The 18,815-nt window shown below is 39.8% G+C and overlaps 1 protein-coding gene across 1 annotated transcript in view; it reads left to right on the top strand.

Annotated features, from left to right (window-relative positions):
* KCNG3 (potassium voltage-gated channel, subfamily G, member 3) overlaps positions 1-233 on the top strand; it is a gene marked incomplete at its 5' end in the record, with an annotated part of 661 nt that extends 428 nt beyond the window's left edge. Inside the window, one exon of the mRNA XM_008939989.1 lies at positions 1-233. This exon is cut by the window's left edge and continues 428 nt beyond it. Coding sequence (XP_008938237.1) covers positions 1-233 — 233 coding nt within the window.
* Between the last annotated feature and the right edge of the window lie 18,582 nt (positions 234-18,815).

Here is an 18,815-nt window from a genome sequence, read left to right as displayed (position 1 = left end):
TTCCTGCTGCTTGTTGGTGGGTGATCATCTCGATGACCACGGTTGGTTATGGTGACATGTGTCCCATCACTGTACCAGGAAGGATCCTTGGAGGAATCTGTGTGGTTAGTGGCATTGTTTTACTAGCCTTGCCCATCACTTTCATTTACCACAGCTTTGTGCAATGTTACCATGAGCTCAAGTTCCGATCCGCTAGGTACAGCAGAAGCCTCTCTGCTGAATTCTTAAATTGACCCAACTTGTGTTCTGTAGTAGTTACCTGCTGAGATTGGTCTTAGAAGAGAATGGTGGAAGGTCCCTTCGCGTGTCCTCCTTGACTGGATGGTCCTATGGAACAGTGAAGCCCGGAGAGAGTCCGTCACCATTCAGACAGGAAGGATGGCCCTCTGCCTTGGGTGTCTTGCAGGGAGAGGGAGTGATGTTTCAAATCTGAGAGAACAAAATTAACAAAAGAGGATTCAGAAGTCCTCAGCCAGACCCGTTTGGTCTTCAGTTTGCCTTTCCACACAAAAGCAGAACAAAAGGTGGGCTTAAATGTCATTCCCATCATTATATCCTAAGCAACGTGTAGCAGAAGTTTTTCAAAGATTTCGGTATCTGAATGGTCCACAGAGGCATTGATAACTTCTTGCCTGAAGCATCTCAAGTTTTAACTCAGATAACCAAATTGGATACTGAAGGAGTATCATTGCTCCTTTTGAGTTTTGCAGAGTGGTTCTGTAACTCAGTAAAGATGAAAAATATAGGTCTGTAGGGCAAAAAGTCTTGAGGCCTGATTCCAGTCTTTGATGAAGCACACAGATCTTCTGTAAAACCAGTGAAGTCAGTGGCATTGCTCTGAATTTGATAACTCAAAGAAGTGCAAGAAGTGCACCTCTGAATGATGTAGCAAGGACTTCCTTAGCCACAGTTAATTTCTTCTCTGGAACCAAATCATTAGCAGAAGCAAGTAAAGATCAGCAGAAAAAGTCAGGTATTGATAAATATGTTTTCTGGTAGCTTAGTGGGGGAGCTAGCCACATTTTACATACATTCAGTTCAAATCCATCCACCTGAAGTTACATCCTCATGAGAACACATCACTCCCCGCCCCCATTTAATTAAACATATGTATCATAGTGAAAGTTCTCTAAGACAAATTACAAGATTCCAGCACCTTGACACAGCCAGGAGGAAGCACTGGAAAACAAGAGTAGCTGCTCCATCTTTACGTTTTGCAATCCTTACTGAAAGATACACTGAACTTTAATGGAAGTTTTAAAAACGACTGCCCAAAGCCTACCAAAGAAACTGAAAAACAGAAGTGGGAGTTGCACTTGGCAAAGTGGTTTAGTCTCCAATGTACCTATAAAATAAAAATGAATCAAGTTAGGTTCTGAAATATTGTTTGCTACATTTCTTGTGTAGTACTGCTTACTAGCATCATTTAGTGTCACTCTGAAAGGCTGCTACACAGAAATGTAAAGTTAGAGTGGTTGGACTTGATGATCTTGGAGGTCCCTTCCAACCTAAAGGATTCTATGATAAGGTACAGCTTTACAAATCTGAGTGCCAATCAACATCAACAAGGAGCTTCCTTATGAACATGGAAGTTCAGAGTCATCAGCATAGTTGAATTTGGTGTGCTTGCCTGAAAATACTGCATTTATTATTACTGTGCTGCAGAAGCATCTTTTATATACGTATTTGTTAAAAGCTTTAGAAGTGAAATGAGTACCACATAGAAAACACATCTCTGGAATCACCTACTCAAATAAAAGTACCACACTGGTCAGCAACCAGTACACCTGAAAGCTCTACCTTGAGACCTGGAAAATGCATTGTCATTTTAAGTGGTCTTAGTCTTAAGTATTCTTAAAGAAGTACATTGCAAACATGATTTTTCTGAGGAACTGAACAGAATTTTAGTAGCCTTCTTACAGACCAGCTTCATTTTTCCTTCAGTAGTATTTTTTCAAGACTCCCTCATTAAGTCACGTTGCAGCCACAGCTCTGTTCCTTGCCACTGATGTGTTCTGGTGTTCAGGTTAGCTCTGTAATTCCATGTACCACTATATTTATGCCTTTTATATCAGAATCATGTCGTTCAGAAACCAGCTCCAGCGTTCCATAGAGAGGTGAATATGAGATAAGCAAAAATTTCTTTCTTAGGTGAGATTCACAGCTGATGTTAAGTTAGGCAAGTTGTGACTTCAGAGACACTTAGATCTTTTACACCAGCAAGGATGCTGGCTCTGTATTCCTGCATGTGTACCTATATATATCCTGCATAGATTATATATTATAGTCAGCTGAAATGTTTTTTGTTGGTTTTTTTTTCCCTCCTCACAAAAAATTTCCTCCTTGACAAAACTGAAATTTCAGACTTGAATCCAAACACAGCTGTGGAAGAAAATGACATTTTCATCTTCTAATGAAAAGCTTATTTTGACAGTATTAAAACCATTCTAAAGCAGAAAAATCACTATTTTTTTTTGTATTCTGCTCCATTCCCCCTCCCCCCCTTAAAAATATTTTTTTAAAAAAAAAAAAAATACAAAAGAACTTAGCCCTGAAGATTTTTGTATACTGTTTTTAATGCTTGGGAAAAATACTGTTTTACACAAAATTCACCTTGTCTTTTGTCCCATGTATTGTATTCAACCAAACCAATGCTTTGAGCTACCACTCTCCTCCCACAAAACGCCCAAACCATCATCACAATGACAGCAGTTTGAAACCCATACAGGATGACAATATACTTTAAAGCATCTTTCCATCTTGATTTTACAACAAAATAAAACACGTTTCAGAGTTACCTATTAATCTAATCTTTAGATGCCTGTACAAAGGAAAAAAAAATATAAATCCATGCATATAGGAACTTATGGAAACCATTTTACACCATGAATCATTTTGTATAAGCAATTAAGGACAGGAAGTTTTCAAAGATCCAGGCCATACATGGTATACAAACAAAACGTTTGATCATGTGTAGAAATTTTCCAGCTAAAGTTTTCCAGTGTAAAAAAAATGAATGAAAATGATTGTGTAAAGGAGTCAGTCTGTGGAAATTATCTTAAGTCATACTTTTTTTTTTTAACAGCTTATGTTCACTTTTTAGTGGCAAAATGTGAACAGAATGAGCCGATGTATTTTTTAATTTGAGTTATAATAAAATATTTTGTAATTGTGCTATATAAGCCCATTAGGGAGAGATACTGGGGTGGGGTTCTTTTGTCTTTTTTTTTTTGTCTTTTTTATTGCTGTATGGTTATCAGTATGTAGACTTTAGTCTCCTTAGAAACCAAGTTAAAGTAACATGATCTCAACAGTAGCCTTAAACCAGAATTTTATAGTGAGTAAATCGGGTTCCTGACTTCTAGTAATATATGTCATCTTATTTTGAGTGGACCAGTGTTTTTTAGTGGAATTTTTTTTTTTAAAAATAATTATGTGTAGTCAAAAAGAAGCATACTTTTCAAAAGAGGAAACTGTTTTACTGGAAGTTTACTTGAGACTGTGTTTTAGGCAGACACAGGTACAGCACTCTAGTTCAAAATACAGCGTTCCCAAGCAAGACAAGCTGGCTCATGTCTGATCATTGCCAGTTTGAACCTTAGATAAAATTCTTCATGGGGAGTACCTCTTTCAAGATTTGAAACGTTCAGTGAGAACAAATTAGATGAAATACAAATATAATAAAACTGGGATCAGTGAAGATATCCTATATAATTGTGATCCAGCCTTTCTCTTCATCTAAAACTAAAACTGACGCCAATGAGTTTTGAACTGCCATTGTATGTTTTGATGACAACAAAGGTTAATCACAGGTTATATACTAGATTCAATCCTTTAGGACTGTGTATTGGAAGTTATATAGTAACTATATAAACTATATGTAAATGATATATTGGCTGCAATCCTTCAAGATACTGCATGCCACTTACAAGCATTTGATCATTAATGAAATCGCTGGAAGGGAAAGCTGTCTGGGATGTATTCCCCTTCTACAGTTCTACATGAAGCACCATCCCAAAAATCACAAAGAAAGGAGAATTATCATTTCCTTTGATGGAAGAAAACAACTTTGTATGGATGGGTACTCACAAAAAAAAAAAAAGATGATTTCAAACAGTTTTTTCAGCATAGAGATCAGCCATTTAAATATGTGTTTCTTACTGTACCATGGCTTATTCTGGTATACAGAGCAGCACATTTGAGGAAGATAAAAGTCCTGCTGATGTCAGATTTGTGTCTTGATACCCATGTGTTCAAAGGAGAAGGTACTGGGGTTTTGTATCATGTGTGCAGTTCATGCCCATACAGGAATCAGTCTTCTGCTTTTCTAGTGTTCAACCCTTGTGTTTCCAAAACAAAACTGAAATCCTTATGGGTTCAAAACACTTGTTTCTTCCCCTCTGGGTAACAACTACAAAAACCTTACCAGATCTGAGTGTGTGCCAGGAAGGGGTCAGATGCACACACCAGCCAGCTAAACCCAGCAGCCAAACCAGCCAGTTTCCTGGGAACCAGCACAACGAACAAGGTCTGCTCTGCTCTGAATTTCCTCCCCCCTAAGAGGTTCAGGTTAAAACTACTGATTAAGGTTTGATCATTTGAAGTACCCTGAAAATGTTAGCATTATCCTTTCAAACGAGCTTCTGAGGAGACATTTGCTGGAAAATTACAAAGTGATATAATCTTTTTTTTTGCTATACATAGCTTAAATTTTTTTTCACTGTGATTTTAAAAAAGGAAACTGACTCATTTTCTGTTATTTGTTTGTAAAAGCAAACATGGGGGTTAATATATGTGATGTTATTTAAACTTGCTACATAAAATAGATCCCCATTGAAAATAAGTAGACTTAGTGAGAAAGTTCTTCCAGCTTTGCTAGAGCTGTAACAAGTTTCCACTAGGTGAAGAGCTGCACCAGCCCATATGGAAGGAACAACACAATGCTGATTTTATAGTGAAAAATGAATATGATGTCTGGCCTGTGAAGTGAAACCCAAAGCAGGGAGTACCTTTTGCAGCACGACAGGATTCGTTTAGCATCAAGAAAGCTGCACAGTGAGCAACCAAGACTGACAATCTGCTTGACAAGGAATTTTAAGAGCCACAGAAGAATATAAATCTCTGATTCAATTAATAAAATGTGAATGTTTGCCACTACACATTGTAGACTCCTTTATTCTTTACAAACACAAAAGTTTATAATTTTATAGAACATTAATTTTATATATTGTTTGCTTACCTGTAAAGAAAAATGTATACTATAATTTGAAAGGGTAATAAATGTGGGGTTTTGATGTGAATACAGAATTAAATGCATAAAATCACATAATAAAATTTGCTGGTCTTGTTGGCTATATTTCATGGACTACTGGTCAAAACACAAATGTTTTATAAAATGTGTTCTTTTAAACAAATTAATGTGCCTATTTATATTAGTATAGTACCTTTGAAAAAACTTTCTTCCTTTAACAATTCTTGGGTCCTGAAACGTCTGCCATTTAGAAGCTATGATTTTTTTACTCAAGAGAAGATTTGAATATTTGATCTGGAAATTAGTCTGAGCCAAAAATAAAGTCAAAGCTACAGAGGGTTACACTCCAGCAACTGGATTTCTATTATAATTAGAGACAACAGAACTGTCAAAACAAAATGAAAAAGCATCCATGTAACACATACAGTATTCCTCAGAGATGATTTATAAGAATAAATCTGGAAAAATTTGATTGAGTTTGGCTTCAGGTTCACTGAAAATTATTTATATTAAAAAAAAAATCACAAAACATCAACACAGTGTTCTTTCTGGGATCTCAAAAGGACAAGAAGTTTCACTAGTGTGAAGCTTGCATTCCTGTGAATGGTTCTGAGATGCTTTGGTGATTCTTTAAATGCAGCCATTCCAAAAGTAATTCAAAAAATAATCACAACTAATGTTCTTTTTTTTTAAAAAAAAAGTTTGAATATTTTAAGAGATCACTGAATTATGAACCATTCTGGCACCAGGCTGCTGCATTATTATTAAAATGAACAGACTTTTTGTTTAGAAATCATGAGCATTTCTACTCCTCATATTTTATTTATTAGTTTTAGAAATTTTACATAAAATCAGTCAGCAAAAAATATGAAGCAGGTGTCCACATAATCAAATATTTTAGAAGTGCTTTTGTGAAAGGGCTTTTAAAAGAATTTTGAAGAAGAGTTTTTAATGTTTTAACACTATTATTATCTTACAGATATGCTCAACACTTACACCTCCTAGAAATCTGGGATGCAACTGTAAATACTTAGATCTCCCCAAAATAAGATTGATTCTTGAGGAACATTTTATACGTTTGCTTTCTGTGAGAATTTTTAAGGGAAAACCATAAAGAGATTGATTAAAATCTAGAAAATCAAGAAGTTAAAAATGGGAATTCTTTCCCTTGTACCCCAGAAATCATCCATTTAGAAGAAACACTTTGATGTTTCTTTTTACAGCTCTTTTACCAATATTGAAGCAGTAACTAGGAATTACAGTGAGGCTTCTGTTGTGCTGAGTGCTCCACAGTCATGGATCAAAATTACAACGCTGGTCCCCAAAACCATATAATCCAAGACTGAAACACAAATCAAAAGCTGTATGCAGAGAACAGGAGCTCATCTATTGTGCCAGATACACTTTTAAGTGCTGTTTAAATAGGTTTGGTTTTATTTGCTCTTTGATTTAGAGAGGCTCCCAGAGAATGCAGCACTTGGAAGACAGTCTTTTCCACATTGCTGAAGGCCTTGTCAGCTGCACTGGCTGTGTCAAGACAGCATATCCTCTGACCTTGGCTAACAAAAGTTAAGGTTTAGTATTTGAACTTGATGTCATTTGATGGGATAGCATGAATGAGTAAAATTTGGGCCATTTATTAGAATAGCATCTTGAATCCTCCATGCCTTACAAAAGCTAAAAACAATCCCAACAGTGTAGTCACTAAGTATAGTCATGCAGAGGCCCACTGAAAAGCATCAGTAACACAATTACTTCAATAAAAAATAAATAAATACAAATCTAAAAGTGCAGATTAGTGCCAGAGATTCTTGGTCACAGCCCTAAAATTTATATGGATTCCCTGAGTATCCCTGCCTTAGTGTGCAGTGTCTTTAGGCTGCACCTGTTGAGCCCTATGATATAAACTATAGGTCACAGCAGCTTTTTGGTCCCCATTGACTCAAGAGACTTAAAAATACTGTATGTCTGAAAACAAAAATCTTTTAAGTGAATCAGGCAACCAGCAGCGAATAAAACTTAGCTAAGATGAAGTTTGCTTTGTTTTAGAGAATCAATTTGCCATCTGGGTTATGGAAGACAAAGTCTTGGATGCAAACACCCTCAGCATAAGACCAAGGCCTGTGAAGCTCATCTGCTTCTGTCTTTATAGCAGACTCCATCTTCAGCATCTCTGTCTTGTTTTATTGGACCTTTTTCTCCTTTAACCTGATCCTTACTCACGGAGCATTAAGGTTAAACTTTAACATCCAGGGACTGAGGCTGCATTACATTTGCCTTCTCTTCATACAGACTATCACTCACATTTGAAATGCAGTTCAGATTAGATAGCTGAGAATAAATATCCATACATTTCTCTGTCTCGGTGTAGGATAAGAAGTTCTCTCCTCCCCCACAATAAATGTCATATATAATGGGAAGAAACAGTCATGCAAAGCAAAGCTTTTACAAAGCCATAAAAAATAACCTAAATCATCCACATCCCACCCCTTCATCTACAGTCTTCCCCTGGCATCTCGCATCCTGCAACCCATTCAGATCCATTCACAATGCTGCAATAAAGATCACCTGTCTGCCTTTGGCCACCTACTCCTGCCAACATGACAGTGGACCTGACAGATGAACTGCCAACAGGATGTCAGAGTTACAGATTTCTACTTTACTCGATGGCTGATTACTCTAAATTGCTTTTTCTACCAAGAAACTGTAAAGTAAAACGGCCAAAATTGCACAGTACATTTCTACTGGCCAGTCCACTTCCACAGGCATATAACAGAGTCATGCTACAGGCAGCTAACAGCCCTGGAAACTGGTAGGTTTCCACTCTAGTATTAAAGATCCCAGTTTAAGACCCATAAGAGGCATTATTACTTTTATGTTCCCTGCTGTGGGGATTTAGGCCTACTTAGAGTCCAGGATTGTCTTGAGAACCGAAAGAACATTGCAGAGAGCAGGTGGAAGACTAATGAAAAAAGGAAATTGGGTAGAGGGATAGGGAGAGGCTAAAAATACTAAATCCAACAATGCAAAAAGATCTGAGATAGTAATGAAGTCATTTTGAAGTGACTCACCAAAAACTAAAACCATAATAATGCAAATAACTCTGGAACACTGAACACCATAGGGCTTTGCTGGGTTTTTCAGCCTTCTTCCCCACCACTGCTGCTGTCCTGCCATTTCCTCCCTGAAAACACATTTCTGCTTTCACCCTTAGCCAGACTTTTTCCATCTAGCTCCTTTCCTCTTTGTTTTTTACTCTTTTCTTAGCTGCCACATTTTCCTTCTGCCACTAGCCAGACTGGCAGGCTTCTACACTGGCACCAAATATTTTTGAAATCACAGTGCCAGGCCACTTTCTGCCATCCCATCCTGTCCATTCTTTTCCATCCTACTGTCATCTCTATAGGTACATGCTTATATAAATTGAGCCCCTTGCCCCTTGAGGAACTGTGCTTAAAAGCAGTTCCCAAGCCCACTAATCCCTGGTGTGCATAACCCAACACCTGCCTACTTTGCTAAAAAGAAAAGCTTTCACCCATTTCTGAGTTACACACTGTGACAATAACTTGTATTGCCAACGTGTCATTTATGACTTCCCTCTAAATGTTTTCTGAGTGTCTCTACTCACAGAAGTGGTCCCTCAGACCAGGAGAATAAAAGGGAATCTGGCACTGTCTCATCCCATTCAGCAGTCACTTCCCCTTCTGTTGTGTGCTAATGACTACCAAAAAGCATCAGGCACCCACAGTAAGGGGATCCAGGGACCACAGCCTACAACTCAAAATACACACAAAAGCTTAACACCTCCCCAAAAGTCACATCCTTTCCCTTCAGAGATGACCACTGGGAATGTCCATGAAAACGTCTCCTCTTGGCATGGAAGCTCCTTAATCTAGACTTTAATCATAATAGCTGGCACACTAAACACAACTTTTTGCTGCTTAAACATGCTAAAGTTGTGGTTGGCACCATCTCAACCAGCAGATTGTGCTCTAAGGCTAATGATAACATAGGTGGCAAATGCTGCTGCCTTCAGTTCTACAACTTGGGCTCTCAATCCACATCTTTATCCTTTTTCTTCTACTATTCTAAAGCAGGATATCATACAAACAATACTGTTTTTGCTTTTAAAAAGAGTATGAAACAAATGCTCAGCTAAAGCACCATAAATTGCCTCAGAGACTAGAGCAAGAAGAAAAGCACTGCAGTACTTGATTAGGCATTTTTTGCTGCTCAAAGAGGAGACACAGATCTGCTGAATCAAAAGATGTCCAGTTTGAATGTTACAGTTCAGAGGAAAAATTGGGTAAGCCCATTGTAGAAACATGGAGTTATTTATCAGTAGTCATAAATAATCCATAAACCTTCTTGTAGGTCTTTTATTCCCTCCTCATCTATCCAATATGCAAACCATGTTTCATTTCTTCCTTCTGTTATCAGCTTTAAGAAAGTTTTTTAAGCTTTAAGGCTGTAATCCCCAAAAAAAGGAACAAAAGGGAACACACATAGGTATTGCTCCAAAGTTAAAATTGGTTTATGTGAATCAAAGTCAGCTCTTAGATTACATTGAAAATATATGGGACCTTAAGTAAAATCTTTCTAACAGCATTTCAGGAATGCTTCTCATGTCTCCTACCCACAAAACATTCCTGTAAAGCCAGCACGTAGATCTCACTCCTTATTCATTTCTCCCTGAAGCATTACATATGTGATGCTGTAATTCAATAACTTGGTGAAAGTAAAGAAAGAACTTGAAGTAATCCAGCTCCCACTATTTTAGTGTAATCTCTACACTATAAGGCAAGTCTTTCGTCAGTGCTAAGAAGCTTGAGTTTGTAGGTTCAAATCATCTTAATCTGATACAGTCTGTTTGGTGGCAACTGGATCTGGGGCAAGCAATTTAACAGAGGTAAAGTGGTGCCTCCAGCAATTCTGAGGAGGCATGGAAGCAAGTTTCCATTCTGCCTTTGAACAGGGAGCAACAAACACTGTAGTCTAAAGGAGATGGGGAATCCTTCAAGAAACCATCATCACGTCAGCTCCACGCTGCAAAATCTAAAAAGAGAACTATATTGGGGAGGTAAAACAATCAAGAGTATGCAAAGTAAAAAGCAAGCAAAATCATGGTGCCAAATCTCCATTTTCACACCTTCTCACCACCCCTCTTCAGTTCCCTCAGGCTGCAGAATAGGATATAGCACTCTTAAATGAACATGCCTGCACCACCAACGGTACTGCAGGCTCTGATACTCCCTGGGAAAAAAAGAGCTCAGATTTTCCCATTAAAAACGCCTAGGCTCCTATATATTGAGCCAAATGAAACTCTCTGTTAGCAGTCAGCATCACAGAACCCACGCGAGACAAGGGAGCCAGATACGGTTCAACAAAAGTTACCATGAAAAATCTTTAGGAAGGAGGATGTTGTCAAAAGATGTGGTTTTCACCAAAACTTTTTACTCAGACACTGTGTGTCCAGCAGCTGGATCACACTGCTTCCACCCACATCCACATCCCTGCACTCAACAGGTCATCTCCTGCTGGGGAGGAACCTATAGAGCTGTTCCAAAGTACAGCACGCAGAACCCCGACCTAGCTACAGGCTTTGCAAGGCCATGTACGTTCTGCCAAAGAGAAGTTCCCACACAATGCAGAGGCAGATGTTGCAGGCAGCATTTACTTGGAGGGCTCCTGATGTCTGCAACTATCCAACCCCTTGAGGTGTGCAAGGACTTGGCTAGGGAACAGTTCCTCTCAGCTCTCCCTGCTGCTACTCCACTCGCTCCAGCACACTTCAGACCTCTTTCATGCAGAGCTGCTACTGAGTGTCCCTCTCCCTCTCACTCCAGGCTTTACCAGTGTTCTCCCACACTGTCACCTAATCTTCTGAACTTCTTTCTCCTATGAAGGGAAACACTGTGATAAGGTGGTAGATAATTCTTTCATCTGCTTGTTCTACCACTTTTACAGTGACTGTATTCTGACGGCAGTAAGAAAGCAGAGACAGGGCTATGACAGCTGACAGAATATCTTAAAAGGGAAAAAAATTTACAATACTGCAAGACAAAGGGGAAATATATCAAAAATCCTGCAAGACTTCCTGAAACAGACCTGATTTATTCTACCATAGGAAGAGACAAACCCATAATAGTTATACGCTCACAGAATGTCAGTGAGACTATACGATGCTGCAGGAAAGATACTCAGGAGAAAGTTGTAAAGGTATCACAGGGTGATGGTTCTGCTACTGGAAGAATAAAATCCTCATAAATAAATGTAGTCAAAACTATGTGTTATTTGCAATGCAGGAGACACTGATCTCATGGCAGCAATCTATTTTTATTAGGTAACCACCGACGTCCTAAATGATTCACAAAATATGAATATTTTCTATAAGAAAGGTTTCTCTAGTAATTAGTTGACATTACTATTAGTAAATTTAAGTATACTTTTTTTTAATCATTCAAATAGAAACCCCTTAGAGTACAGCCTGCTGAGAAACTATCTCAGAAACCTGGGCTGTCAGAGTGAGTATGGTGAGAGTTAAACCAGCCCTGGATGGCTTTATCCCACAGCAGCACTTGGAAGAAGGGCTTAGAGGTAGTAAGCCATGAATGGGATTCTAGACAGGCATCAGGATCTCAAAATTCTATCCTCACTTCCCAACTTCCACAATTTACCAGGTTGTGCCTCCTAGGGGAAGCAGTGGAGACAAGAAGAGTGATGTCCAGAATGCAACAGCTCATGCTGAGGACCTGACACCCACACCATACACATTTCACGGGGGGACTGCATCAGTCTGGTTCTAGTCCTATTCTCTGAATGTTCATTAGCAACTGGAGCACATTAGGTGTGTTCCTTAACTGCATCTTAGAGCTGCTCAGGAAGTCCAACTCCATTCAAAAAGATATCCCCTCTGTGGGCTCCAGGCCTGCTCGGTGATACAAACAAAAGCACACATATAACTTGGAAGTTCACTTCAAAACCCATATTTCTGATTAAAAGCTGCCCAGTTGAGTATATCTGGAGGCAAGTTCTCTCTTTGCTTCTTATATACTTGGAAATCTGTTACTTTCAGCCTTTGTGGATCCACACAGATCCTTCAGACACAGAACAGCAGACGTTTCACTGGAATTTAGGTCCAGGCTTTTCTGGGCTGAGTGGCCAGGGTGCACTGCATGCTCCTGGTTTCCTATTCACCCAGTCCAGACACTCAGCCAAAGGCTGCAGGAATTTCCTCCCCATGGAAAACTGTGTCCAGAAGCAAACTGGGAGATGACTCTTTGGCTCTGTACCCTAGACATATCCTTGGCTAAAACACAACCACAAGATTCTAGAAGACATACCCAGCAGTCACACAAGGATGGTGAGATGTAAAGTGTTGCTACTTGATGGCACAACCTTAAGAATTATTAGCAAGCAGTGATCCTCTGGTGGATGAATTGCTGTCATTCTTGTTTCTTGGTCTGAAGAGCATGGAATCAACTCACTCTATCAAACAAGATTGCCTCAGCATGTCCCTATAGGTCACTTTGCCCTATGCTAAGGGTAGAGCTGTAAGAAACAGTTTCTATGCCTTCTTCAGGAAACTACAACTCAGAAATTACCTCCTTTTGGAATTTGTTACCTATCATAGTCATTACAAAAACCCATCCTGTGAAATGAGGCTTTCATCATTCATCTTCCTTATATCCTGAGAAAGAAGTGGTAAAATGTAATGGCATGCTAAAACATGAATAAACTGGCAGATTTTTAAACCCAAGCTCATGATTTTGGAACAGCTGGTGTTGGCAGTCCTGCATGTTCATTGATTATTGCTTTCTCCATGGAAAGGTTAGAGTAGATACAGGGCAGTGTCACTGTTGGGAAAGCTTAAATTAAGCCCAAATATGGCTGTATAGAAGCTTTGAAATGTGACTGACAATAACTAAAATTAAGTATGAGTGACTAAGAAGTGGGAACTGGGCCAAGAAAACAGAAGACTTAGGCATTCAGGTCAAGCCACCTGGCATAAACTGCCCTGTGCCTTTCCAAGACAACTGTATTTCAGTTGTTAGTACTGAGAAGCAGTGTATGGGATCTTTCCTCAGCCCATCACAATATCCCACTATCTATCTGCTTCATGCTACACGAATGTACAGAACATTTCCTCTAACACATGTGCAGAGGAAGTTTGTGGGTTTTGGTTTTTTGTTTTTTTTTTTCTTTAAATCTTCTTGCCTTATTCAGGGAAGTTTGTTACATACTGTACTGAAGATGTGGTTGTCTCTGGGCTCCTGTCTGGATTTGCATTATGCAAAGGCTGGCAAGAAGAAATGAAATAAAAGGACAATGTATCACCCTCCATCTACAACATATTGGAGAGAAAGAAACTTTTGCTGTGGGCTGTTGAATAGCCTAAGGGGGCGAAGGAAGCGATGAGGGAAGACTTCAGCAGTAGCATGAAAACAGGACAATGTATCACCCTCCATCTACAACATATTGGAGAGAAAGAAACTTTTGCTGTGGGCTGTTGATGCTATAATAGCCTAAGGGGGTGAAGGAAGTGATGAGGGAAGACTTCAGCAGTAGTATGAAAACAGAAAACCTTCCAGATGCATTTTACCTCTCAATGTCCACAGGTACCATTCATTTATTTGGGAGCTTATTTCACTACCTGTATAGTGTTTAAAGGAAAATTTCAGGAAGAATAAAGTACTGCCATCCTGAGATTTCCCTTCTGTTGTAAAGGGGAAAAAAAAAAAATCACAGCAGAAAGCAGGCAAAGAGAAACTTGGAGCTATCGTTGTCCCTATCAAACAGCAAGAGGCAAAGTATCCAGCCTTCTGGTACAGCATTCCAAAAATGGGAGGTGTTATAAGCCACAGAGATAGGACCTGGGGATTTCAAGATAAATTCCTCAGAAGTAGAATAAATAGGGCTTTTAGGTAACTAATGTTTTACTGACAGCCAACACGGATGTCTCAATCAGATGAAAAATTTACCTTTGCTTCTGCAGTTCTGAAAATAAAGGGATAAAAAGCACATACAACAAAGCTGAGAAGTACTGAAAGCAATATTTACACTATGTTCCTATAATGTATTTCGCATCTGAAGAATGGTGAATAAAAGGATGTTTCATTGCTAACCTTGAATAAACCACTGCTTTCACAATTTCCATTCTGCTTTTATACAGGTAACTGCAGAGAAATACTCTGTAAAAAGCCTAACTCACTGCCCCAGCAGCATTATTCAACCCTTAGACTTTACAATAAATATATCAACACATTTTGCATTCCTTAATTTACTTTTTTTGACAAGTTCTGACTGAGAACCTGGAAAGAGAACTATACATGTGTAACAAGAGGTAGATATGCCCAGATAAAATTAAACACCTTTAAAAAGACTCCTGATCTCCATCAGACAACAGTCAGCACAATGCCCTTATTGCCTAAATTGGTACTGCTATTAAGTAACTATCACTATCAAGTGTTTCACAGGTAGAAGCCTTCCTTATGTCAAGAAAAAGAAGTGCCCATGAAGCAGAAGTGAAATATGGAGTTATTTCTAAATCCATACAGAAGAAAGGTCTGCCTCTTTAACCCTACCTCCCTTGGGGGAAAAAAAAACACAAGAACTTTGTTATCAAAAAAAAACATAGTCTCTTACTTGACAATAGTAGTTTTTTTCCCCAGCAGAAGAAAGGTCTGCCTCTTTAACCCTGCCTCCCTTGGGGGAAAAAAAACCACAAGAACTTTGTTATCAAAAAGATACATAGTCTCTTAGTTGACAATAGCAGTTATTTTTCCCCAAGAGTGCTGTATTCAGCATAATTAGGCAATAAAGCACCAATACATTCAGGTACAGGTTTTAGAACTAACTACCACCTTATGCTTATATCACCTGAAGTGCAGAGACTTAATTATTTCTTTCAGCTGACAATGTGATTCAAATGGAACACGTTTACAACGTCACAGTCACTTGCATTAATGGAGCTGATGCTTGGGGATCATCTTCCCCAGGACAAGAGGGACGTGGAGCTGCTGGAGCGTGTCCAGAGAAGGGCCACGAGAATGATCCGAGGGCTGGAGCAGCTCTGCTGTGAGGACAGACTGAGAGAGTTGGGGCTGTTCAGTCTGGAGAAGAGAAGGCTCCCAGGGGACCTTATTGTGGCCTTCCAGTATCTTAGGGGGGCTACAAGAAAGCTGGGGAGGGACTTTTTAGGATCTCAAGTAACAACAGGACTAGGGGGAATGGGGCAAAGCTGGCAGTGGGCAGATTCAGGCTGGATGTGAGGAAGAAGTTCTTCCCCAGGAGAGTGGTGAGACCCTGGAATGAGTTGCCCCGGGAGGGGGTTGAGGCCCCATCCCTGGGGGTCTTTAAGGCCAGGCTGGAGGAGGCTCTGGGCAGCCTGATCTAGTGGGAGGGGTCCCTGCTCATGGCAGAGGGGTTGGAACTGGGGGATCCTTGTGGTCCCTTCCAGCCCTGACAGATTCTGATCTGTTTTAGCAGAGGACTTGAGAGCCCTAATGGCTCAATGGTTGGCCTTGATGATCTTGGAGGTCCCTTCCAACCTAAAGGATTCTATGATTCTAGTTTGGGGGTTTGTATATATTATGTCTACACATACACAGAGACACAAACAGCAAATATTAAGCAAATATTAAGCAAATCCAATCTAGTACTCTTAAAAATGAGTGCTGTACAAACAAAACATAAGTGTGCACAGCAATTGCATGCTCTAAATCCACCCACACAGTTGTTCTCAGCGATTCAAGAAGAGAGCTGCATGGGCAGATTCACAGAATTTGAGCTACAGACATCTGTGCTGAAATAATGATCAGTGTATGAAGGTTTTGTTCATTAAGCAACAGAATCATGTCTTTTTATTTATTTATTTAATCCTCAAAATGAAAATAAACACACACAAGACACAAAAAAGCAGAATAAACTCAAGGTACTCATCTTCTTTCATTCATTCCCAGAATTCTGCTCATCTTGAGGAATAATCTTAGTGCTATTCCAGGAAAGAGCCATCATTTCATACATGTTAGCTATAACTAAGATATATGAGATCAGTTCCCTTAAAAGTCTGGAAAACAATAACCTACAGTGTAGCCTGTAGGATGACATTGTCTTTAGCTGCTGCCAACACCACGCTACAGATGAAGAAACAAATCCCTAAGAGACCAGAAGTAAAACTGCCACAGTCTCACTGTCCAGAAATCAGAGCTAGGCTTAAAGATTAATGCAGAAAAATCTTCTCATTCCAGGACACTTTGTTTACATTAACTGTACATAATTTTCTGGTCCACAAAGATGTCCAGTATTTCTTGCAACCCTGCTAGGGTGGGTGGCCTCATTTTGCCCCAGTGACTTCCTACAGCAATAAGTTTTCCAGTCTAATAACACATGATATCAAAAAGTCTAATAAGCAAAGCAGTCTTGGCAAACATCTAGAGACTAAAGCAAGAGATGGACCCAAAGCCTAAGGCAAAACCCAAGTTTATTCCTTGAAAGGCAAGACTATTCTGATTTTACTTTGTTTTCACAGAATGGTCCTGTTACAAGAACAACAGCAGGGCCTTCATTTGGAACTGTAAGTTTATTCCTTGAAAGACTATTCTGATTTTACTTTGTTTTCACAGAATGGTCCTGTTACAAGAACAGCAGAAACTTCATTTAGAACTGTAATTTTATTCACATCATGCTCCCATGCATTGCTCTTGCAAGATAAACAGTTCCCCATCTTTAATTTTGTGAGCTAAACCAAGAGACAGCACCTAAGTTTGTTTCAACAGCTGCAGCAGTAAAGTTTCACAGCTATTTTTAAGCATCATGACTTGAACTGATTAACTGAAAAAGGGGATAAAATTGTATATTTTCACAGCCCCCTTGGAGCTCCAGGGCACGAACCTTTCCTTCCTGCAGCTTTCAGTCAATACTGAATGACTTTTCAAGAACTTGACTCAAGAGCATCAATGGAGCAGAGATTAATTATACAATGGTGTTAACTCCACGCATGACCTGCCACAAATCCTGTCTCCTCTGGGATTACAGCATGTATTAATACTGGGGAGCAAGGGCAAGCTATAAAACCACCTCAGCAAGGGAGCTTGCCAGGTACACCTATTTCTTCTGGCAAATGCTGGAGCAGCCAGCCAGGAGGAGGTGTAGTCCATCTGCAGATAGATATGCCCAGGGAAGGTTCCAGGGAAGTTATGATAGGAGCCAGATCCCATGGATTTCAGTAGGTCAGGGCTTTTACCACCCAAACCTAGCCATGATTCATCACAACATTCCACTCTAGGATATGTATACCCCCTGTATCTTCAGGGTCTTCTGCTCCCTTACGGGTAGTTTTGTAATCAAACATAAATTCTAGCTTAATTTTCTCAGAAATAAGTACAAACCTGATCAGCAAAATCTTCTCTACCATAAATTATGCAGCACATGTTCCGGTTCATTAATGCTGCCTAGTCTTGAAAGCTACAGGGATTTCACTCTTCTTCCTGTAACATTTACAAAATATTTCCATAATTTTCCTCCTTACTGAGCAAATAACATATCCTCTCCAGTTAATGTTCCTACCACAGTCAGCACATCAACGCAGGGTATCCCGTATGGAGCACCCAGCTGGTTCTCTGGATGAGAGGGCAGCAGAGACACACTGTGGAACTGAAGTCTCACCGACAAGAGAATCTGCCTCCAGGGCAACAGGCACAGATAAGAACTGCTGCAGCAAGGACCCACGTTCCTGTTTCTTAGCCAAGTAAATGGCCACACAAGGCTCACAGGGGTATTCCTCGTTCCTGAGTGGTGGTTATCCTGTGTAGGACATGCCTGTTCTGAGGAGGATGAATTCAAGACTCAAGGCTCCATTTTGCTGCCACCAAACTAAACTCTAAAAAGTAGGCGGTGTTACACGGGTGGGTTAAGAAGTAATTTCATACATATTTTTATATGGGTATTTTACTTTCTAAAAGATCTCCTAGGAATAGATCATCCCCCAGTTAATAAGCAAAGTACATTTCCATAGTTTTCACTCAGCACATGACCACACATACTTTTATAGCAAGCATATCTGCAAAACTATGTGGGACTTCTAACAGGCAGTAGTCTAACTGGTGCAGATCACTCATGATTAAACATTCCCAACACACGATCCTGTTTTAATACAGTATGTTTAATCTCAGCCAACAGTAGTCCAGACACAGGGTGAACTGGAAATGACGAATGTGCACTGTCAGACGCTGGTAACAGCAGGACTCTCTGGGCTGCAAAGGAGAAGAGCCCCGCTGGGAACTGCCTGGGACCCACGGCACAGAAGCCAAATGACCACGCAGTGCCTGCGAGCAAAACCCGGCAAGTTGTTCCCTCAGCCTTAGGGCTGCCAGACTTCCCAGGAAATTTAAACTCACAAGAGCAGCAGCATGGTATCACCTTCCCCTAGTTCACGACGTTGATTTTATTTACCGAAAGCCTTATTCTTACGGAAGAAATTATAGATTTCAGTTGTTCTCAAGAGACGATGGGAGAGAAGGGAAGCGTTGGACAGGGTGGAGACACAGATTAAGTTCCAGAAAAC

This window comes from Merops nubicus, unplaced genomic scaffold (genome assembly GCF_000691845.1).
Source record: "Merops nubicus isolate BGI_N331 unplaced genomic scaffold, ASM69184v1 scaffold8355, whole genome shotgun sequence".
Lineage (NCBI taxonomy): Eukaryota > Metazoa > Chordata > Aves > Coraciiformes > Meropidae > Merops > Merops nubicus.
This window is presented reverse-complemented; position numbering and strand designations above follow the sequence as displayed.